Source organism: Neofelis nebulosa, chromosome 1 (assembly GCF_028018385.1).
Source record: "Neofelis nebulosa isolate mNeoNeb1 chromosome 1, mNeoNeb1.pri, whole genome shotgun sequence".
NCBI classification, from domain to species: domain Eukaryota; kingdom Metazoa; phylum Chordata; class Mammalia; order Carnivora; family Felidae; genus Neofelis; species Neofelis nebulosa.
Window position 1 is genome coordinate 223,637,479 of NC_080782.1, and position 24,545 is coordinate 223,662,023.

The 24,545-nt window shown below is 49.0% G+C and overlaps 1 protein-coding gene and 1 long non-coding RNA gene across 2 annotated transcripts in view; one reads left to right on the forward strand and one right to left on the reverse strand.

The window, feature by feature from the left end:
* The window catches only part of C1H13orf42 (chromosome 1 C13orf42 homolog), a 25,593-nt gene extending 13,541 nt beyond the window's left edge, over positions 1 to 12,052 (reverse strand). Inside the window, exon 1 of the mRNA XM_058686344.1 lies at positions 11,303 to 12,052. Coding sequence (XP_058542327.1) covers positions 11,303 to 11,719 — 417 coding nt within the window. The 5' untranslated portion in view covers positions 11,720 to 12,052. The remainder of the gene's footprint in view (positions 1 to 11,302) is intronic.
* LOC131486208 (uncharacterized) overlaps positions 1 to 24,545 on the forward strand; it is a 27,265-nt gene extending 2,720 nt beyond the window's left edge. The window contains exon 2 of the long non-coding RNA XR_009249238.1: positions 24,421 to 24,545. This is a non-coding gene — a long non-coding RNA (uncharacterized LOC131486208). The remainder of the gene's footprint in view (positions 1 to 24,420) is intronic.

Genomic DNA, 24,545 nt, shown 5'->3' on the forward strand with positions numbered 1-24,545 from the left:
CTGCCACATACGTGCCATTACCTAATGTTTGCATTCTTGAATCAGTTTGCATGTTACTAATGTGTCCTTTAGGATTCAACTGGCAAATTTTAAGAACTCCGTACTCCTTATTTTTGTGGAGTACTGATAATACTCTCTTGAGCATATAATACCTGGGAATATGGATGTCAGTATATCACAGTGAAATTTCCAGGATCAAATGGGGAACTAGTCTGGATTGGAGAGATCATTTCTCCTCGGGCCATTCAGCTGGGTGAAATTAAATACAAAACAGCTCAAGTTTATCCACAAGCAACTTAACATTACTACTACTACTACTAATAATAATAATAATAATAAGCTTTTGAGGCCAAACCCTAAAATCTCTTACACATCTTCTCTGCCTTCTGTAATCCTTGGAATGGATATTTAAGACCAAGTCCAAAGTGATACTTACCTTATCCCTTTTATATTCCACTAACACCTAAGGAAGTGTGTACCCATAATCGAGGCAGGTTGTAAAGAAAGAATGGGTGTTTATGACACATAACTGAAGCTTTGAGAAGCAAAGAAAAAGCAACATGAAAAAAAGGTATAATCATTGAAATATAATTACATACATACATATACCCACATACATGTTTTCAACAGATAAGCTAAATGGCACACTTGCCTGAGCTGGAGGAAAAAAATTGGCAAAGCAGACAAGAGAGCTGAGAAAGTCAGCCCAAAGGGATAAAAAGCAGGAAAAAGTTCGTCACCAAGTCTAGTGTAACTCAACTTTGGCATTACCTGTCATAACCACACATTGCAATCGTTTTGGAAGTGTAGCCTCACATCTTCTGCCTTTGACATTGGAGATTGTAGGCTCACAGGCTCATAGGCTTGGTCTTTTTCCTCACTGCTTTTTCATCTTTAGACCATTGTTTCTTTTGCCAATACCTGGTAGCCGCTCACCTTACATGCCATCTAAGTGATCATTCCACTTGAACAAAACACGGAGCGAAAAAATTGGCTCACAATTATAAAACAGTTAGACGCCTGATTAAACTGAACTAATAACCTTGACGCATAGTACAAAGCATACACGTGCAGCCAGTGAGCCATTACAATCCAGTGGGAGAAGGGATGGACTTGTCAATAAACGGTGTTGGGCAACTTTGCCATTTGGGGAAAATTCAGGGTGGATTCTCACTTCCCCCTTCATGTCAAAATACATTGCTGATTGACAGAAGAGTTGGGTTTTTAAAAATGGAACTACCGGGGCGCCTGGGTGGCTCAGTCGGTTAAGCATCTGACTCTTGGTTCTGGCTCAGGTCATGATCTCTCGTCTTCGTGGGTTCAAGCCCCGCCTTGGGCTCTGTGCTGACAGCACAGAGCCTGCTTGGGATCCTCTCTCCTTCTCTCTCGGCCCCTCCCCCACTCATGCTGTCTCTGTCTCTCTCAAATAAATGAAATAATCAGAAACACTCAATGAGAGGGAAAGAATCCACAAAATGCAATGTTAACTAAAAGGAGATTATTAAGAAGTATATGGCATAATGAAATTTAGTAAATTCATACATACACATACATTAGGGTTGTCACATTTGGCAAATAAAAATATAGAACAGCAGGGGAGCCTGGGTGGCCCAGTCAGTTAAGTGTTCAACTCTCGGTTGCGGCTCAGTTCATGATCTCACAGTTTGTGGGCTCGAGCCCCACATCAGGCTCCTCACTGACAGCGTGGAGCCTGCTTGGGATTCTCTCTCTCTCCCTCTTCCTCTCCGCCCCTCTCCCACTCACACTCTTGCTCTCTCTCAAAAAAACAAAAACAAAAGCAAAACAAAACTATAGGACAGCAATTACATTTCAATTTCACATATAAATAATGAATAATTTTTTAGTATAAATATGTACCAAATATTGCATGGACATAATTATACTAAAAAAAAAAAAAAAAAAAACTCCATCACTTATCTTAAATTCAAATTTAAAATAAGCATCCTTTGTTTTAGCAGACAGCCCTAATATACATATGGACAAATATACAGGAAATAAATGATTGGAAGAAAATCTACCTAAACATTGTATAGTGACTAACTCTAAATAAGATTCCAAGTTGTTTTTATTTTATTCCTTACACTCTTCTGGATTTTATAAATTTCATCTAATGAGCAAATATAATCTTATCATCCAAACATTTTTTTTTTAAAGTTTGCCCGAAGTGTCCTTTTGATGGTGAACTCTGACCCATTACACACTGGATGTTTTCGTTATTAGGATATGATTCCACATGAATATGTTCAAACTATATTCTACGCCTCTAAAAATAAGAGATACATTTGCACTCGGCGAAAGCAACAGAACAACTACTTTTCTAGATCTGCCACCGAATTTTGTAACAACTTTCTTCTTAAACCTTCTTAAACTACAGTCGGAGTTTCTCGGGTTGTTGCTTTATTGAATGTCCGCTACGTGCTTCGAGCCGTGCAGGAGGTTGGAGATTAAAAGGTAAACAAGACACAGTGGCCCCACTCAGTGAGCTCATGGCCAGTAGCAGAAATAGCCAATGAACAGACAATTACAGTGCTGGGTACTGAGTGCTGAGTGCTGGGGGCTGAGTGCTATGTGTTGAGATGCGGGTCAGACACAGGAGGAGGGGAAATCCACTGTCTTAGATTATGGATGTGAGAAATGGCTTCCTGGGGAAGTGCTTTCTCTGCTGTTGAAAGACAAGAAGGTAGCCAGGTGTACAGGGTGTGGTTGGAGAGGAAAAAAGGAGGAGGAAGTTATTATTTCTGGGCTGAGCAAACAGCACGTGCCTGGAAAATAGATTGGGGAATGTAATTACCCATCTTGTGGTCTGACTGAGAGGGGCTACAGGAATTATACGCTTTGTTATCAATCATTGTTATACTGTTTGTCATCTTGTGGAGAGCTCTGCCAAGCAAAATAGAATATTCTTTGCAGCTCATATCGAATTAGTAGTGCCTTTCAAATCTGCAAACCAGACTTCGGCCAAGTGATAGAGACTTTCCCAGTAACTGATGCTCACAGAAAACCTGCATTTTAATATCACCGTTTGCATAAAGTCTTCCCCACAGATCTGAAAAATAATCCCTAGAGGTGTGAAAACCGATCTAGAACCTGCTTTCTATCCCATATGAAATTATACAGACATATTATACACAGGTGACCTGGAGTCTTTTTAGATGAATTGGATTCAGCTCCTCCTGCCATAGAGGAGAAAAAAATCTTCTATTTGACATGGTCAAAAGTTGACATGGTCTTATTCGATGAGGCAGGATTGCATGGCCTCAATAGAAAATTGATTCTGAAAGCAAACTATTGCCAGAATAAAGCTACTTTAAATAAACATCAATCACTTTGGGCAGTCATTCTCTAGAATTCCATTGGCTCTTTTCAAACCATTGTAGCAGACGAATTTCTTTGGCTGGGGTGAGGTAGGGAGGGTGAGGTAGGGTGCAGGGACGGGTGTGCATTTGCAGCCAGTTCGTCGAGGCAGACACATCAGGAATCCAAGCTGCTCAGAACTAAATGACCCACAGGAGAATTAATAACATTTCTTCTGGCCGTGGTGGGGGACTGACATTCCTGGCTTCAGAAAATGTCCAGCCCAAATCATCTGGGCAGTGTTCCATGGGGCACGGCAACCTACCCCCAATGGCCTCCTTGGGCCAGCCTAGAGTGTGTGGCCAGCCTCCCTGAGCTCTTCTCTGTGCTCCACCTAGACTGGGATCCATTTACATGGCCCAGTTCTCATACAGGGAAGGATGCCTGCTGTTTTCCTGTTTATCTGGCCCTAACGGTGTGGGCAGCTGTCCTCAGTGAGGACCCCAAATGCTAACAAGCACTCTGGTCAGAGTTAGCCTACTCTCAAGCTGTCCCTCTTCACCACCCACCAAAACCCGGGCTCCTCCGCTGTCCAAAAGGAAGGCAGTTCTGACACCTGCAGCAACATGGATGAGACTTGGAAACATGCTCAACGACAGAAGCCGGGCGCAGGAGGACAGATACCGTACGATTCCATGTATATGGGATGTTTAGAGTAGGAGTAGCCAGAGAAACAAGAAGTAGAATAGGGCTTACCAGGAGTGGGAGGAGCAGGAAAATGGAGAGTTATCGTTTCTTGGGTAGAGACTCTCTGTTTGGATGACGGAAAAGTTCTGGGGATAGAGAGTTGCGGGCTACGCAACACTGTGAGTGTGCTTCATTGCCAGTGAATTCTACACTGAAAACATGGCTAATGTGGTGAAGCTTTCTAAAGTTTATTCTACGAGGGGCACCTGGGTGGCGCAGTCGGTTAAGCGGCCGACTTCAGCCAGGTCACCATCTCGCGGTCCGTGAGTTCGAGCCCCGCGTCGGGCTCTGGGCTGATGCCTCAGAGCCTGGAGCCTGCTTCCGATTCTGTGTCTCCCTCTCTCTCTGACCCTCCCCCATTCATGCTCTGTCTCTCTCTGTCTCAAAAATAAATAAAAAACGTTGAAAAAAAATTTAAAAAAAAAAATAAAAATAAATAAATAAATAAATAAAGTTTATTCTACGAGAAAAGGCTTTTACCTTTTAAAGAAATAAAGAAATAATTGTCAGACCTTGGATAAAAGCATTCTCCTGATTCCTAAATGAAGTCTTTTTAGAGCCTCCCTGACCTCTTAATGGATTCATTTTCTGGTGTACTACTGATATATTTCATAAAGTGTTCTAAGAAATATATTAACTCAGGCTTAATAGTCTTCTGGGTGAATTATTATGGGCTTGTGGAAACAATCATTTGGAGAAATTCATGAAAAACTAGTGTGAAGAACTCTGGTTATTGTCTGACAATTAGCAATTTGAAAGGTGCCCACATCTCTCTTTAAAAGAAATTTACATAAAATCATCCAAAGAGAAACAGTCAATTTCTTAAGAATTCATTAATTGCAATACACTTCGTTACTCATAATCAGGACACTAAAAAGCACTCACTTAAGGTGCCAAGAAGTGCCATGTTGAAAATGGTAAATATTATGTTTATTTTGCCGCCCACACACACAAAAAGCCAAAATGGGTGATGAAACGTTCTAGAATTAGTGGCAATGGGTTGCACAACTCCGAATGTACTAACAACCACTCAGTAGTGCACTTGAAAGGGTGAGTTTCATGGTATGTAAATTAAAGCTATTATTTCAAAAAATAAATCCAAGCTGAGAGAAGTGGTTTTTATGAGGAGTGGAAAGAGAGAAGTCAAATAACCCAGAGCCCCTCCCAGCAGCTGGAAGAAATTTCCTAGAGAACCAGGGGAGGGGAGAAACACAGAGGCAGAGGCCAGTCATGTCCCAGGCAAGACCCCAAAACAGAGTGCGAGGGGAGCAACTCACTTTCAGGGATGCGGATATGAGAGGGAAAAACAGCAAGAAACACAACAGGACAGCTTTTTACTTTTCGCAAATCTTTTTCTCTTGTGAGTGCTCCACGTCTTCAAAGGATTTGGACAAAGATCTTTGGGAGGGCGTGGGGTTCACCCACACCTCTGGCATCTGAATTCTCTGCTGGGTCCAAAAGGGACGGGCAGAACTTAGGTACCCAGGCGCCATTCTCTGGACCCTCACTAAGATGCAGCACAGGGCTGTCACAGCGGGGGCTCCGAGGAGTCACCACCAGAAACAGGTGCACTGGTTTAGTGCCTTAGCTTTCCCACAAGAGTGACCACCCATGAGGACAGGGACTTTGACTTGCTCACCTGTATTTACAACAGTTCCTGGCACACACCCTGTTTCTGACAACAATATGTATTGATGGAGAATGGAAGGAAGGAAGGAAGGAAGGAAGGAAGGAAGGAAGGAAGGAAGGAAGGAAGGAGGGAGGGAGGGAGGGAGGGAGGGAGGGAGAGAGAGAGAGAGAGAGAGAGAGAGAAAGAAAGAAGAGAGAAAGAGAAAAGAAAGAAAGAAAGAAAGAAAGAAAGAAAGAAAGAAAGAAGAAAGAAAGAAAGAAAGAAAGAAAGAAAGAAAGAAAGAAAGAAAGAAAGAAAGAAAGAAAGAAAGAAAGAAAGAAAGAAAGAAAGAAAAGGGAGGGAGGAAGGAAGAAAGAAGGAAGGAAGGAAGGAAGGAAGGAAGGACGGACATGTCTGTTGATGAGTTGTTATGTAAATACGATTGAGGGTATTACAAACCACATCACACATGGTTTTCTCATCAGGTCCCATATGAACAATTTGGGGACTTAAAGCTGGGGAAAATCTCCTTTCCACTAACCAAAGGGTATGATTGTTCCTCTCAGAATTGTTCAGTGAGTCCAGCTCTCTTTTTATTGTAGCATCCAAGAGGTGCAGAACCAGATCTAAAGCTCATCTGTGGTCGCTGAGTTAGCTGTACGATCTGCGTAGCCTTTTGAGTTTTTATGTTGATTTTCTGTTGGTGTTTTAGTCTCTCCCAACTTTTCAGTTTCTGCTGCTACTCTTTCTGCTGGCATGGGGCTCACCTGAGATACTTTGTAGAATGAGTTAGAAAGAATGAAAATCTATTTCTATTGAAATGATTTGAGGGCACATCCGTCCCATCGTGAAGTTCCCATTGTAGCTGTGCTCACGCTGTTTCCCCAGCTTTCTTCCTCGTACGAGAGTAGGCACTACAAACTCAGGATTTCAATGCTACAGAGGCCAAGAATAAAAATGGACTCAGAAGTAGCCATGTGTAGGGAAGGTGAAGGGAGATGGAGGGGAATTTGACTCATGGATTGTGGGGAGGAGAGAACTTGATACGTGCCTTCTGGGCATGCTTCTGGCCGGGGTTTCTCCTGGACAAGGGAGTACTAAACCATCCAGCTCCCATGAGAGAGCTTTACCCTAGCACAAAATCCAGGCAGAGTAGGACGCGGGTTCCTCTCTGATGACTCCCCTTGACCCAGGCGTGCAGGATAGAGACCTGCTTACCTCATCCTGAGGTGCACACTCCCCCATCGATGTATATTATACAAGCTCAAAATACGGTTTCTGATTGAGAGGCGCTGAGGCTACATTGACGAGAGTGTGAGCTCAGACACACACACACTGGGTCTAAATCCTGGCTCTCTCTTCATCAGGTGCACGACCTCACGTAAATCGCTTACTGTCTCTGAGCCCATTTTCTCACCTGTAGAATGGGCTAATACTCCACATATTGGGTTTAGAGGATGATTAGAAGTCAGGAATAGTTGCAGATTGTTCCTAATGGTGCCTGGGCTGTGGCAGAGGAGCAGCGGTGGTGGGGGAGGAGGGCGGTGTGGGGAGGAGATCGGCACTACTCGTCTTCACTGGCAGGAACCCCCAAGGTGCCCAGGGCAGGGGGTTGAGTGACTTTACCTTACTGGTTCAGAAACTCTATGTTCCAGGACAGGACCCATTTCAAATAGGCTCTCCTTCTGCCACATGAATTTTGCACTGTGTTGGAAATTCTTCTTTTTTTAATGTTATATTTATTTTTGAGAGAGAGAGAGAGAGAGAGAGAGAGAGAGAGAGAGAGAGACCGTGAGTGGGGGTAGAGCAGAGAGGGAGGGAGGCACAGAATCCAAAGCAGGGTCCAGGCTCTGAGCTGTCAGCACAGAGCCCAAAGCGGGACTTGAACTCCTGAGCTGTGAGATCATGACCTGAGCCGAAGTTGGACGCTCAACCAACTGAGCCACCCAGGTGCCCCAGGAAGAACATCTATTTTCTTTCTTTTTTTTTTTTTTTTAATGTTTATTTATTTTTGAGAGAGACAGAGACAGAATGTGAGTGGGTGAGGGGCAGAGAGAGAGGGAGTCACAGAATCGGAAGCAGGCTCCAGGCTCTGAGCCGTCAGCACAGAGCCCGATGCGGGGCTCGAACTCACAAACCATGAGATCGTGACCTGAGCTGAAGCTGGACGCTCAGCCAGCTGAGCCACCCAGGTGCCCATGTGTCAGAAATTCTAACACTTGGACATTTACACAGTCTCAAACTACAGCTCATACCCAAGACTGACACAAAAATCCTCAGATGTGGGGTTTTGTTCTGATTTCAAAATGTTGCAAACTGTGTGTTTTGCTCACTTTTGTAATCATCTATTCTGAGGGAGGAGCAGATTGTCACAGAGCCTGGCCACGACCTCCCCCATGCAGGGACCCAGGAGGGGCTTCCACACCCACCCCAGGCTCGCCTCACTTCTGGACTGTGCTCACTTCCTCCTCCCATCTATTTATGTGGGTACATCCCGTCTCTCTTATCTCCAAGGCGCTGGGACCACAGACCATTTGGCACCCTGCTGCCTCACGCCTTAGAGATTGTTGACATTTCCACAGGCCCTGCTGGAATGCCTTGACGCTGGGGTGTCCGAAACTGTGGGTCTTGACCCTGTAGTAGCCTGTGAAATAAAGTGACTGTGTCATGACCAAAGTCAAAAACAGACAAGAAGACTATGGAAGGTTTTGAAAAAAATCAGAGGACCAAACAGAGAACAGGAATGCGTGCATTTCATGAAATGTTTGTTTTGGTTGTTATTGAGTCAACTGGGTCAATACCTAAACGATATTTCTTGCTGGGAGTTTTAAATGGAATAGCCTAAAAGCCGTTACCTTTCCGGAAAAGAGAGATGGACAGGGGACCTTAAGTTCTGTTGCCAAGGCCGGGGGCTGGTGTCTGTGGGGAGGGAGAGGAGTCTGCGTGGTGCCGTGATGCCCAGAGAACACTGCCCGCTCCCTACGTGGGGGCCAGCCCTTCCAGGATCTACGCACGGAAGACCAGACTTAAAGTTTACAAAGCATCCCTAAGTGACCAGGAAGCATTCCTTGTTGCGCCCTGCGGACAGAAAAACAACGAAGAACCCGTGTCCGCTTCCTCAAGCTCCCCAAGGTCGCCGCCGTCCCCCAGAGGAGACGCGCATGCTAACCCGCCACAGGAGGGGATAAATGCCAGAACACAGATGTGTTTAGACTAATAGAGGAGAAGAGAAACAGCTAGTTCTATGGAGGGCTGGCCTCTTTTCCTAGGGCTGTCAGAACAAAGTACCACTAGCCGGGCCGCTTAGAGCGACAGAAACTTATTGTCTCAGTCCGGACGCCAGAAGTCTGAGGCCACGATCTTGTCAGCGCAAGGCTCTCTTTGAAAGCACTCCCAGGTCCCACCCAGCTTCTGGGGGGCCCTCGGCTTGTGGCAGCCAACTCCAGACCTCGCCTGGGGGTCTCCGTGTGCACATGTGGGTCCCAACTTCCCCTTCTTATAGGGACCCCAGTGGTGTCAGATTAGGGGCCCACCCTAATGCCTGCAATCAATCTAACTAACTAATTACATCTGTAACCGGCCTATTTCGAAATAAGTTTACTTTCTGAGGTCCGGGGGGGGGGGGGTCAGGATTTCAACACACGATTTTGGGGAGACACAAGTCCACCCACAGCAGGGAGTCAGGGAAGCGAACGGTGTTCGCCCTGAACCCGAGCATCGGCAGGCGTTTTCTACCGACGCAGGAAGGTGATGACATTCCGGAAGAAAGGAGCTCTCTGGGCCCCTGCCCCTGCCACGCACAGAGCCAGGCAGCCACGGGCCACACTTGCTAGCCACGGAGATGGCACCATTATTCCCCTGGCACACCCAGCATATAGCTCTTTCTTGAGGAGCCACAAAGGAGACCACTTGTCTGCAGGTGGCTCAAAAGCCCCCCACACATTGCATTTCAGAGTTGGTAAACACTGGACCACCTATGTCTGTCACAGGCAGGCCCTTGCTTTTTCCCCACAAGGTATATTCTCATTTCCATTTGTACGCTGCAGAAACGGAGGCCCAGAGGGGCCAACCGAGCTTGACACAGGCCCACAGCCGGTACATTCAGAACTAACGTTCAGTTTTAGCTGACTGCCTTCAGAGCCAGTTTAAGACTTGTTTTTGTTTTTTTGTTTTTTTTTCTGGTTCCACCATGGCAAGAGGTACCTCCTGAGGAAGTCCAGGCGTGTCATTCCCTTGACAGCCGTTCCCGTTCGGCCAGAGCTGGTGGCTCTGCCCCTCAGCCCTTCTTGTATCTTCAGACAGCTGAACTGGAAGAGGAGCGCGTGGACGTAGGGAACGAGGCTTTATGAAGAGAGAACCCCATCCCTTCAGGAAAATGCAGTGCCTGGAGGGAATCTAACCAGGGCCTAGACCCCTCAGGGTATCGAAGCTGGAAGGGAGTCCAGAACGCGCTGCAGCCCTTTCTGTCATGGGAGGTGACCCGGAAGGAGGGGTGTCTGGCTCCCAAATCTGCAGCTGGCTGGCCACAGGGTCAGTCCTGGAACGGAAGGCTAGGTACTGGGACACTGACCTACTTTGGGAGTTGAAGTGATTATTTCAACTGCCCACCCCGGGGGCAAAGTACAGACAGTTGAAACCGGTCGGGCGAGGCCAAGCCCTAGGGATTTGGGAGCAGGCCGATCAGTCATTCAGCGTTAATGAGGCTTGCTCAGCTCACAGGACCCACTGGGGGGAGACCGGACGTGGGAAAGACAGGTCCGCTCTGAGCACCTTAGAGTGCAGTCGTCAGGGAAGCAACTGATGGGAACTTAAAACAGCCTGAAACCTCAGGCATTTGAAAGAAAAAAAAAAAGAAAAAAATTGAACGAAGGAATGAGTCCCCTAATGAATTGGAGGTCCTATCAGAGCAGGTCACCGAGTCTCGGCTTGCTCTGCCATGACATGGGAGTTTCTCCCATCTGACCTTCCAGAATTACTAGATGGCTCCAAGAAAGATGATGTGTACAAAGACCACAATAGGTACGAACAAGATAACTGCCAGTTATTTGCACTAATTTCCCGCATGGGGTGTCCGGGCCTGAAGCCTCCAGGGCCCAACAAGGCAGTCTCCTGGATGTCACGGGCCCTCGAGGCTGTGCCTGAGTCCCCAGCACACCTGGGGCCCAAGGTGGAGGTGGAACAAGTCCCCCAGTTGCTTGGCTCCCATGCAGCCAAACGCCTGGTTATTGGAAACCATCTAGGTCTCATGAAGATGTCACTTTTCCCCGGGGATTTTTGGAGGCCACGCGAGCGCTCTCTCGTCCATAAAGCGGGCGATAAATGACAGAGGCACGATGCAAACGCGGGACCCCCTGGCACCGAGGCCCAAGCCCTCCCCGCAGGCTGCTCTGTCCATACCGCTAACTGCCCCTCCCCATCGCCTCCTCCCGGAAAAGAATCAGCTTGGGACCAGCCACCCTTCCCCAGTTGGAGGAGGTGGCGGCAAAGCCTCTCAGGATGACTGAGGCACTGCTCCGAATGTGCAGACTCGTTAGGCTGTGTGTGGATGGGGGCGGAGAGACAAGGTTCCAACTCGCGTCCGAGGCTCTTGGATGAATTCTCATCCAGAGTGTACATCTCAACAGCACTTACCTTTCTTTCTTGGGAGGTGGACTGGCCAGGGGCCTTTTCCGCCCTCTTGGAAGACTTGGAGGAGGTAGAGGAGACGCCCTGGGCGCCGTGCGGCTTCAGGTCCTGGAGGCTGCAGAGGTACTTCTTCCGCAAGGCCAGCAGCTCCTGCAGATACTGCAAACAGTCCTGGGTGCGGGAGTACAGCCACGCCCGGTCCCCTTCCTGCTGCAGGTAGTACAGGCTGGTGTCCATGCTGCCGGTGCTTTTGTATTTCTTTAAGGACTCGCTGAACGTCTCCCCGTGGTCCCCCACCACGTACACGGAGCTGCTGAGGGTCAGCCTCACCGCGGGGCTGGCTCGGTCGTAGAAGGCACTCTCGGCCACCTCCGCCTTCCTCTGCGGGCCGGGGTTAAAGAGGGAGTGCAGCTTTCTGAGCATGGTGCTCGATTTCCCTCTGCGGGTGCCTTCCAGCCACCTGCGCCCTGCCACTCGATCTAGCTGGGGGCAGGGGTGCCAACGCACGGGCCTCCCGCCATCCGCCTTCCAGGAGGCCTCGGGTCTCTGCAATCCCGGAGAGTGTGGGCTCGGTCAGGCGGGCAGCCGGGGCATCTCTCGTGGGGGGGACGTTTACATCCAATGACCAAGATGCCATCAACCACCCGGGAATACGAGGACGTGCCCTGGGAGTTTAAAAGCAAGGGCCCCGGCTGCCTTCAAGCACCACCGGATGCAAATACCTTCCGCGCTCTTCCATCGAAGGCTCCAGCTGGATGCGGAAAGCGTGGCAAAGCTGCTTCTGCTCAGCTGTTTTCTTTCCTGTTCGTTTTCCACTTCTGGACACGGTCTCACTCCGTTCGATTTGATCTTGGCGCGGACCTTCACATCTCCACCTTGGCCGAGCTGGCTCTGGTCCCGAACGCCTCACATCCAAAATGAAATCCTCCTTTGCAGAAACACCACGAAGCCAAAAATCGTGTGTTGCTTGAGGTAAAATCCAGTCCCCTGAGAGAGGCCAGGGTGGACGCGGCCAGGGCCGTTGGCAGGAGGCTCTCAGATCTTCGATAAGCTGGGCTCTGAGCAGGCATGCGGGCGTCCTGGAGGCGCCTCGCCCTGCCGTAACGAGACCTCGCCACGGTTACCGGATAGCAGCCCATTGTGGAAACGGGAGGATTCAGATATCGGGACAACTTTCTGCACAAAAGCCTTAGTGAGCCGAGGGTGGCCGTGTGCATGGGGTGTTCAGTCCTTCGGCTTGAACACATTTTCATTTCAATAGACTAGTCATGATCAGACATCAACTGCTTTTCCAAGAGCATCATTTGAATACATTAGAATCTCAGGGATGTCCCCGCTAGGATCTTTCTCCGGCAAATGGCAAACGTCATCATTACGTTCGTTTCTCCATACAGTCTATTTCTCTCCCTTCTTTACTCAGAGGACTGACGCCTCTAAATCTCTAGCACAGGCATTTGCTGAAGCTGGGACAGCTCTTAGAGGAAGACGATGAGACCCCAGACACCGAATGGGAAGTGTTCCTGGATGTATCAGCACGGTTTATTTTTGCCGGACTTTTGTTCTGTTTGCTGGTTGGTTTGAGAGAGAGAGAGAAAGCGTCAGGCATTTTGTCAGACACTTGGAGAGGTCTGTGACACAAAAACAAAACTAAAATAATGTGTATATCCTGCTTCAGAGCGATGGCTATGCTTTTTGAAATGCAGCTAGCAAAGGACATCGTAAGTATCTTCGTACTAAGCACGGGTTCCCTGCGTGGCATTCCAGACACGATGTTGACCCTGTGACCCCATGCCCCTGAACGTGCAGGAGCGCTTACCGTTGTACAGTAGCAGAGGGCATCAGGGCTGATCAAGTGCCTCCACACACATTAATTTATTGAACTGTCATGGCTTCCTTGGGACAGAAGAGTCCTTTCCATTGTCATTATTGGTCCTCAATTCACAGGTGAAGAAAGTGAGCCTGGAGCAGTTGGGAGACTTACCTAAGGTCTAAATCGGTGAGTGAGAAACTTGTCCTCAGACCCAACCCTCCTTCTTCAAGCCCCACTGCCCCCTCGGTGCCATGGACTCTTGACGTCACACTCTCTGAGGTCTCTGTCCTGCCCATTTCTCTGGCTCCGCACAAGCACAATATCGAAGCACTGAGGATAGACAAGAACGGACAGAACTTCTTCCTAGAGGAATCCAGGGACTGTGACCTTTCTCAGTCGCTTCTGTGCCAGTGGGCTTACGATGAGACATAAATTTAGAAAAGGTTTAAATAGACAAAAAATGAAGTGTAGGGGTGACTTGGTGGCTCAGTCAGTTAAGCATCCGACTTCAGCTCAGGTCATGATCTCAGGGTTCGTGAGTTCAAGCCCCGCGTCGGGCTCTGTGCTGACATCTTGGGGCCTGGAGCCTGCTTCAGATTTGTGTCTCCCTCTCTCTCTGCCCCTCGTCTTCTCATGCTTTGTCTCTCTCTGTCTCTCAAAAATAAATGTTAAAAAAAATTTTTTTAAATGCAGTCTGATCTATATCATATCCAGAACGTCCCAAGAACCTAACCTCTTGAGCCCAAAGGGAATGAAAGTACCTTCTATATTTTTCTCCTCTCTGCTCCTACTTCCTGGCTAGATTCTTCCTAAGGACCAACCTTACAAAAAAAAAAAAAAATTGATGGACAATTCTAGTGACATCACTTGCAGAGCATCTCGTGAATACAAAAGAACATGACGTTGGCAGTAGGCAGTGCCCAGCTAGCTGACTCTCACCTCCTTACCAAAGCAGCCTCGAAGCCACCCCTCTCTCCAGAGCTCCTGCTCAGGGAGTTGAAGGGAGAGAATACTTTCTCTCTACAAAAATATTTTTTGTCTCTGTTCAAGAAAGTTCATCTCAAGTAGCAACTGCCTTTATATCTCATTTAGATTTTCTCATGGCCTCACCAGAAGAAATGGGTGTGAAATCACCTTGTGGTCTTAAAAAGTATATTTCTAGGACCCTACAAATGCCCATCAAATCCCAAATCAGGCCAGGTCTGGCTCTTCCCTTGCATCACGGAGAATGCCGGGCAAGCACATAGGTGGGGAGGGCCCTTCGACTGCGTCCCCGCCCCCAGCCCAGCCCCTCCACGCCAGCCCTGCTGTGCACAGGAAAGAGCCAGCTGGTCCTGGAGCTGTGTTCCTCACTCAGCACAGAGCACACCCATTCTTTGTGTAGATATCAAGAGACTTGAGGCTTGACTAGAGCCCCCAGAGAATTGGCATAAGGTGACTCAGTGTATCCAACCTTGCTTTATTCCAGAATTTCTCAAACTGCAAGGGCAGAATCCCAAGGCGGCAGCAGAACGGTCCTGAGGGACCCAGGAGGTTTGTTCCACGGCAGTGCCAATGCCAGGTGGTGGTGGCCACGGGCGGGGGGTGCGGACGAGGGTGTTGGAGCTCCTGTCTGCTCCCACACCAACCTAGTCCGTGCCGCCATGCTCGCGGCCCAGCGGGCAGGGCCATTGGCAGGAGAGAATGCCAGCATGAGCCTCCCTCGAATCAGGTCTGGGTCCCAGGTCTGCCACCTCCCAGCATAGGAACGCTTTTTCAACTCTGGGTTTTGGTGTTCTCACCTGCAAAAGCCACTATGACCCATTTCATCGAGTTGTTATAATGATGACAGAAGGCAATAGAGAGGGAGCACTTAACATGTCCTATCCGCTCAGTCAAAAGCGTCAATTAACTTATACACTAATATCAAGATACTATTACTGCTTGTACTACTTTTGCGGCTTCCAGCACAAGGCTGCCAAACCATCGTTGCAGGCAAATACTCTGCACCCAGGCCCCTCAACCTTCAGCATTCGCAGCTGTCACAGGCTGAGGCCCGCCTTAGGAAAGGTAGGCACGGAAATCTCTAGTTGAGCCCGCTGCCCCGGACAGTGCTGTGTTTCCCCGGGGACGCTGAGCAGCCACTGCGTCGAGGGCACGTGGCCAGGCACTCCTTCCCTTCCAGCACAAAGCCAGTGAGCACCTGACCCCTTCAGAGTTGGGAATGCTGACCATGACTGCGCTGTTACCTGGGTAGTCCTGGCGGGGGGCACGCATCCCGAGGGAGCTGCTTCTCCCCTCCCACCAGGCTGCAGCCGCTCTGCCTACAGGATCCTGGGTCAAAGCAGATGGTCTGTCCGCTCGCCCTGGGTCTGGACACCCCCTTGGCTGTGCCCCTGACACGAAAGAGACCCTGAGTCAGCACTTCCCAGAAGGCAGGTGAATAGAGAGGAGGAATGAAGGGGGGAACGCAGAGGAAGAGGGGGGAGCTGAGAAAAGGAAGAGATCAAATCATCCACGCTGAATATTTAATGAAGGGTAAGATTACAAAGTTTGACAACGCGTATCCCGTGTCGCTCTGGTCCACTTGCACGGCGTATCGGAACATTTCGCCTTCGGGCTGTGCTATGAATTGAAAGGAAAAGAATTTCCCCTGGAGACAGGCTCCCGTGGCTCAGACGCAGGACCCTGTGCCTTTGGACCTCTGTCCAATGAAGCACCGCCCTTCTGGAAGCAGAGAAACTCAGCCCCGCAGCGCCCCACCCCCACCCCCGTGCTTGGCCCTCTCTGCATGTGGAGTCTGAAAATGGAATAACGTATGTTTTCGCCGTGCCTTTGTGCTTTAACAGGCTTGGAAATCTCTTAAGATGGGCCTGGAAGCAAACATCAGGTCCTCTGAGGTTCACAAGACCAAAACTGTCCTGGCACCTGGGTGCACAGAGCGCGGGGGGCTGCACTTGTAGACGCCCCTACAAGGCACAACCCCAGTTTGGGAACCGCCACCAACTGGAAGGCAGGATGGGAGGTAGGCTAACTCGGCTGGGCCAAGATTCAGGAGCAGAGTGAGAGGGAAAGTTAGAGGGGAGAGCAAAGGTGGCATTAGGCAGTGAAAGGAGGCTCAGAGGCCAGATCGACAACTTTGAATTTGATTCAGCTGAATACCGTTTGTCAGAGCTCTGGGAGTCACTAAGACATATTCATGCAATTTAGAAAAAGTGCCCTCTTGAGGTGAGGGCCAGGCAAGCAGTCCCCATTGGCTCTCTTGGTGGGGTATCCTGGTGCAGTGCACAACCCATATAACTGTACATGACAAGACTGACCGGTTAAGAACTTAGAGCAGAAGATGGTGTGGCAAATGGGATTGTGAGAAAATTCCATGTAGAAACCTTAAGTGGGAGCCCCATAAGATTTAAGAAAAGTTAGTGCTTCGTTGATCTATTATCACGTACAAACCAACCCAAAACTCAATGGCTTCAAACAACAATCATTTTATTTGCTCACAGTTCTATAATTTAGCGGGGCTTTGGTGGGGGTGTCAGTGGCACCCCTGTGCCCGCACTCAAGGTAGGCTGGGGCTGGGGTCAGCTGGGGACCTGGGACAGTGGGCCTCTCTTCTCCACAGGGACCTTCCAGCAGGGTAGCCAAAATTCTCGCCTGGCTGCTCAGGGCTTCCAAGAGTGCAAAGGTAGAATCTGTCAGTCTTAAGGCCTAAGCTGCGAATGCACTTCATGTTCTTCTGCCGCCTTCTGTGAAGAAGCCAGATCACAGGACTAGCTCAGAGGAGGGGGCGCGGAGAGGGGGGAGACGACCCAAAGATGTGAGTACTAGAAGACAGGCTCACTGGGACTACCAGGGCAGTCTCCTGCCACTGTCTGTTAGGGAGTTGTGGTGGCCAGCCGGGGAGGGGTGAGGACCTCACTGGAGGGCAGCCTATTTAAGGATGATCTCCTATCTTCCTTTTTAAGGATAATCTCTGAATTATTTATGCTTGACTTGAGGTGTACCATATACCCCAATCAGTTTATCTTTCTAAGCACATTCAGCTAAGATTAATGGCAAAATAGTTTACCTTATCCAAAATCAAGTGTCAAAGGCCACTATAGGAATAGGCCTCAGGACACCTGGGTGGCTCAAGTCAGTAAAGCGTCTGATTCTTGATTACGGCTCAGGTTCATGAGATCGAGCCCCACATCAGGCTCTGGGCGGACAGTGCAGAGCCTCTTTTGGATTCTCTCTCTCTTTCTCTCTCTGCCCCTCCCCTGCATGTGCACCCTCTCTCTCTCTCTCAAATTAAACTTTAAGAGCAAGGAATAGGTCTCATTCTTATATATTTATATGAAGAATACACATATATCAGAAATATGCATATATGTATGGCCAGAATATATGATCAGAAAATGAACGCACTTACAAACTTAAAAAAAATGTCTTAACTGTTATCATCTTGTCATAAAGTGCCAGTTCTGCGTTTTGTGCTTTAGTTAATTTGCACCCACTACAAATGGGCTTTACGCTAAGCTCCCCGAATAATCTGTGATGCATCTTGCTTGAATGTACATCCTTGGGACCCTGCGGGTGTCTATTCTTATCACTTCTTTTTTTCACTTCTGCTCTTGTTCCTGATCCTTATTTTAAAATAATCTTTTAAAAGCACTCTCTTTCTCATTGGATCCTCACCAGTCTTGTATGGATCAATTCGCTGTCATCGAAAGTCAGAGCAGCGGGAGGGGGCCGTGTGGCTGAGGACAGCGGGAGAGAGGAGGGTTGTTCCGAACCTGTCTTGTTCACTGCTCTACCTCCCTCAGTAATCGGCTCTTCTGGGTCTTCTCAGAGAGCGAGCCAAATCAAAGCCACATGTGGCGAATGATCAATCAGCGTATTGATCCAGAAGCAACCATCCCTCCGTCTACCCCAGCCACCCTCACAATATATCACGCTCACTCCGTGTTATGTGTCGGTAGCATGGGCGAGTTTTGCTGTGGTCATAAATAACCCCCCAAACTCTTACTGGCTTGTTACACAGACTTGCCTCTTCGTCACGTTCCATGTCCTTTGAGGTTGGCTGGGGCCTCTGTTCTTAGTTTCTCAGGAGCCTCAGGCTGACAGGAACTCCATCCAGAAGAGTTTACCATGGCAGGTGGAAGATGGCATAGTGGAGGGTGTGTTACTCCTAGACCTTCCAGTGCAAGTTACACATTCTCTTCCTCCCACACTCCGTTGACAAAAGCAAGTCACGTGCCCTCTCCCAGCTCCCAAGCAAGTGGGGAAAGGCAATCCTAGCACGTGCCTGGGCGACAGCCGGACTATTTGTGAACAGCCTTAATAACTTCTGTGCGTTCTAATGCTTTGTTTGTAGCTTCAGTCTTCCCTCTTAGTGCGATGTGAGCTGGTGCAGGGCGGGACTCAATTCTACAGAGTTAATCTGCCTCCAGCACCTAGCCCGGTGCCTGGCACCCAGAAAGTGCTTAAGGTTTATTGAGTTAATTAATTAATAACTTGTCTCACATGATGAGGAAGTCAACATAAGAACGTAGGGGCTTGGGGCTTGTGTTGTGTCGTCAGTGGTCAACTTTGCTGTACTAGCATCCACTTCTTAGCGGACCTTCCTTTCCCGCAACCCCTTCCTTGTAACGTTGGAGCTTACTCTTTCAAGGAGAGGAACTTGCCTGAGCTTTGGAAGGTGGAAATGAAGAGAGGCGATTATCCTTAGGAGGTCACAGGGGTCAGACCAGACACAAGGTTCTCGGGCTTCCTGGCAAGCACCAGATTTGGCAGATCTCCCAGGGATTCTTAAGAAATGTAGCAGTTTCTCCCCAAACTTTAGAGAAGCAGCCACCTTGGTGTTTGAGGCTGTTCTCCCCGCTGACCTTCCCCCGCTGGTCTCTCCGTGACCTTCCAGCTGCTTTCACCCCCTCAGTTCTTCTCACTTCAGGTCAGCCCTAATTCCTATATTAAATCTCTATACCCATAACATGTACAGTCATCCTTTATTTTTCCTAAGAGTTAAATAAGAAATTTTTTTTTTTTTTGGTCATACCCCCAAAGAAACATGTTACGATGACCCTGGAGGAAAACCCTCTCTGTGAGATTTGGTATTCTTCTCCTCCTCCGGTCTGAGCTGAAAAGGGGGCCTGAAGAATTGTTTCAGACTCCGTCAGAGGACCTGCCAGCACCCTGCCTCGTCTCTCCACGCAGTGACAGCCTCTGTCCTGGGCAGAGGTGCCACTCTCATTTGTGACAAGTAAATTAGGAACAGGTGCAGCCAGAAGCAGTCAGTCTCCCAAGGTTTGCAAGCAGATGGGCAAACGTGCCAGAGACCTGTCCATCCTGACCTATGATTGCATTATCTTCTGACTAAATTCTCAGCCCCCCGGCTTGCCCCTTCCGGCAAAGCATGTTATTTCCTCCTTCTTGGAATCGGAGGGAAACTGCTCCTGTACCCTGCATATTGATGCCTGGGTGAATTGCGGTTTCCGGGGCAGAGATCGCACTGTTCAAGAATGCATATTGTGTCTCTAAAGCCTTTCCTTCCTTTCAAGGGGAAAATGGCCAGCTACTTCCATGCCATAGCTCAAAGAGCTGATGGAGAGAAGCCTCACACCTCTGCAGCCATGGCAGGTGGATTAAGCAACTACTGGAAGTGAATATTGACAAATTTCAAAGAAACGCGGCAGAATTCTCAGTGCTTGTGCAGGATTAGGTCACCTGGGTTGCTGCCATCAAAGCCCACCCCCGTCTATGAATCAGAATCTACAGCCCCCAGGCTTAGCTTTTTATTTATTTATTTATTTATTATCTTAATGTTTATTTATTTTTGAGAGAGAGAGAGACAGAGTGTGAGACAGGGAGGGGCAGAAAGAGAGGGAGACACAGAATCCGAAGCAGGTTCCAGGTTCTGAGCTGTCAGCACAGAGCCAGACGTGGGGCTCAAACCCACGAACCGTGAGATCATGACCTGGGCAGAAGTCAGAAGTTTAACTGACTGAGCCACCTAGGCGCCCACCCCCCAGCCCCAGGCTTAGCTTTTTAATCTAGCAGCAAATATTTCCTGGAGGTCACTCTGTGCTCATCCCTGTCCCAGGCTCTTCTGGGGGTTTTCCTGTGGCTGCTCTTTCTCTGTCTTCTTCGACTTTCCCCTTCCCCTTCCTCCGTCAGTCATCAAATAAACACAACCACAACGTGATCCGCTAATATTTCCTGGGCTCTTACGGTGGTGACTGCCATTTCTCTCATTTGGCTAAACATGCAAGTCTTCTAACTTCCACCAGAGGACAGCACCTTCACACAAATAGCCCAGCTCTGGTCCACGCGGAGAGTAAAGCAAGAACCATCCATGCCTCTGGACTAAAGGTGAACGGGAACCGGGATGAGAGGAACCTGCCCAAATCTGTGTGTCCAAATTTCCCGTGTGTGCCTGCGTGAGTACGTGTATGAATGGACGGAGCTAAACATGTATAGTCACGGCTTGGAGGTTTGCAGAAAGGTCGAGGTACTATTGAGCAACAACCACATACCAGAAATTGTGCTTCCTTTTTATTTTTTTTTACTAAAAAAATGTTTTTTCAACGTTTATTTATTTTTGAGAGACAGAGACAGAGCACAAGTGGGGGGAGGAACAGAGAGAGAGGGAGACACAGAATCCCAAGCAGGTTCCAGGCTCTGAGCTGTCAGTACAGAGCCCGACCTGGAGCTCCCAACTCACAAACCGTGAGATCATGACCCGAGCCGAAGTGGAACACTTAACCGACTGAGCCACCCAGGCGCCCCTAATTGTTCTTTCAACAAGGGATTATTTGTAACCAGTGCCATGAAGACCGGTGCCAATGAAATGCATTTGTCTTAATGCTTAAACAAAATAAGCATTTCACTCTAATTTTGTTGGCCCCATTTAGTTGGCTGATAAAGCATCTTTTTGTTAATAGTAATATAAAAAGAATAAATAGAGGAACTGCATCCAGGAAAATTCTATTTTAATGGTCTGATGATGAGGAAGGGATGTAGGGGAGAATATTCAAATTATTTTCTTGCAGTTAAGACATTCTGGAATTGAGCTGCAAATTTAAAAAGCATTAGCTTCTGATCCGTTTGTTAAATTGCCCACATGCACCCCGGGGTTCTGGGACACTTTATTTGCAAACAGTAACAGATTCGAAAATAGGAGGTATTGTGCAAAAAAGGGAGCCCTTCATGTGGTCCAAAATAGAGATGTGTGAGAGTGTTGCCTTCACTTTCCTAGCCTGGGAAGTGGCCTCCCAGGGGACAGACGGCCAGGGAGACAGATGGCCAGAGACGACAGGATTGGATTGCCAAGGAGGTTCTGGCACAAGATCAGGGTTGACCGTTGCTACTTTTTCCCTTTTTTTTTTTTTTTTTTTTTTTGACGGACAAAGACCAAGACCAGACCTGACTGCTGTGACAAATGAGGAATTCAGTAGGGGTCAAGTGCTAGGTGTGTGAGGAATTTTAAAAGATGAGAGGGCAGGAAAAGGGAAGGCGCTGCAGGGAAATTGTAGACGCATCATGAAGGAATACGAACCAACAATTACGAATTCTACCAAGTTCCAGGCATCAGTCTAGGCAATTTATTGACTCACCCAATGCTGACAGTAGTGGTGAGGTAGATAGGGGTTCGAGGCCTCCACGATCTGCCTCCACCTGCTTTTCCTGTCTCCCACAGGAAGTCACCGAGCCTTCCCTCTCTCCCGCCCCCCAGGGCAGTGAGAGCGAGGGCAGAAATGGGGAGCGGGTAGGTGGGAAGCAGACATTGGCCACGTGTCCCATGCCGGCCACTGCTCCACAGCAGAACACAATAAAGCGTGTCCCTATGGGCCACCGAGGGAGGAAGGGTAATGCGAGGTTAGCCCCTCCCACAGTCACAGTGGGCCCTACGCGGCCCCCTGGCACCCCTGGGCAGCCGGGCCTCAGTGTTGTGCCCACACAGCATCTGGGAGGAAAGAGGTGTGGGGACAGAGGCCACCCTGCGAGGGGCCACTCGGCCTGGGGATGGCGTGGGCAGGACAGGTTGGAGGAGGGCAGCCAGGGACCGGGAGAGGAGGCCCTGAGACCCATCCCATCCTCCCTCAGCGGCCTCAGCCTCCGCCCCATGTGCAAACCCCCAAGGCCACCTCCTTCTGAGACTCCTGCCCACCCCTGTGCTTGGCAGGCTCTGGGGAGTCTGCCCACACCTCCCTGCCACTCGGAAAGAAGAGGCAAGGTGAAACCCGGATGGATTTGGATCTAAAACCCAAGCTGGCCGTGTCCTCCAGAGAACCCCAGCTGCTCCTCCCCTTCCTCTGTACTCCGGACCCAGAACCGGAGTCTCCGTACGTAGTCATTGAGTCCGATCCGGAGCCGTTGAGCGCTGGGAACGAAGAGTTCGGTCAGTTTTCTTCCTGACGGCTGTCAAAGGAAGGGCCACCGTAAAATGCCGCCTCCCAGAAAGGCCACTTGCCACAGATGTGCCTGATCGCAGGGTGGGTTCCAGGGTTTCAGCCTCGGTGTCCAAAGAAGCTCCCCAAATGATGCTCAGGCGTTCCAGAGTTGGTACCCACTAGGCAAGAGCACCATCCAGGGGGTGAGGGCACACAGACACAGACCTCTTCACCAGCCCTGGGGGAAGGTTGGTGATGCCAGGAGGGTAACCCGCCCAAGGCCAGGCCCCCAGAGGCCAAGAGTGAGCCAGAAGTGCTGAGAATGCGTTCATGTCGTCATTCGTTCACCCAGAAAACATGCACCAAGCACCCAATGCGTTAGGTGCTGGCAAGACCATGGTGAGAAAGACCATGTGGCCCTGGTCTGTGTCAGCTCCTGGCTGCCTCTGCTCCTCAGGGAAACAGTGAGGTAGATGGAGGGAGGGGGAGGGGAGGGAGAAGGGTGAGAGCAGCAAAAGTCAGGCACCTGGCCCCATAAGAGAGGAGAGCTGTGTGTGTGTGTGTGTGTGTGTGTGTGTGTCTGTCTATCTGTGTGTGTGTGTGTGTGTGTGTGTGTGTGTCTATCTGTATGTGTGTGTGTGTGGGTGGGGGGGGTGTGGTATAGCCACATCCATGTGCAGCTTTTGGTTATCCTAAAAACCAAAGAGAGTGCATGTGGCAATTAAACAAACCCATTATGCAATTCATTTGTGTTGATAAACAGTGTATGTGTTTGTACCGACTAATTAACCAAAATTATGCCCTGTGCTAAACTTCTAAGCAATGCTCCATAACTAATAACTGAGGTTTTAGGTACTCGACAACGGAATCAAAGCCTGAACAGCCCTCTGGGATGTGCAGCCGAGCAGCCCTCAGCACACAGCAGGTCTCTGGCAGGCTGCAGGCTGAGTCTGTGGGTTCCAGGATCCTGCCTGCCTGAATGGGGCTGTGACTGGTACGACCTAGCAACACAGACCAAGTCTGTGCCTCCCCTCACTAGGGGGAGGGAACGAGGGACAGGACAATCCTGAGGACTATATGTACCCTCTGTCCCCCAAGCTGGCATCTCTGTCCTTTCCTGTCTCCTCCTTCTTGTAGCCCCTGGACAGAGGGACAGTCAACCGACAAAGCACAAAAGGAGGGATGGGCTCCTTCCCTCCCTTCCTTCCTCCCTCTCTCCCCTCTTCCTTCCTTCCTTCTTCCTTTCTTTCATATTAGTATTTTCAAACAACATATATATGTTTTGTCTGATTACAAAAGCAATATTCATGAGTATTCCATAATATTCTTTATGGAAACCAGAAATTTGGGAAAAGCACGACAAAGAAACTAGAAGTCTCACATCATTTCATGATGGCTACACTATCAGCCTCCATTTCCAAGCTCTGGCATGTAAGCCTCCCACAGCCCACACCATGCATATAGTTTGGAAGCTTGCTTTTTTACTTAACAGTATTTCACGGACTGTATCTTTCCTCGGGTCATTGAATATTTCTCTTCAATTTCACTTCTACTGGTTGCCCAGTGTTCTATGGGACAGAAGTATCCACATCTATGTGATCACCAGTGTCCAGACCCCCTCACACCCCAGCTCCCTTTCTCCTTTCCTACTTTCTGTCCTCCATTCTTGTGAAACATAAGTAAGCTGGGCAGGCTCTGGAGAGGAGGGGCGGGGGCACTTTGACTCAAGTTTCATTCACAAAGGGTCTCAAATAAAGACAGTTGATGGGATTCCCAAATGCTATGCTACAGATTGAATTGCGTCCCCCCCCACCAAATTCGTATGTTGAAGCCCTAGTCCCCATTGTTGAAGGTAAGGCCTTTGGAAGGTGACTAGGTCATGAGGGCGGGGCCCCCGTGATAGGAATAACGTCCTCATAAGAAGAGACACCACATCTCTCTCTTTCTCTCTCTCCTGTGTGAAGACAGAGCAAAATGGCTCCCATCTGTAACCCAGGAAGAGGGCTTTCACCAGGAACCAAGTCAGTCAGCACCTTGAGCTGAGATTTGTAGCCTTCAAAACTGTAAGAAATAAATGTCTGTTGCTTAA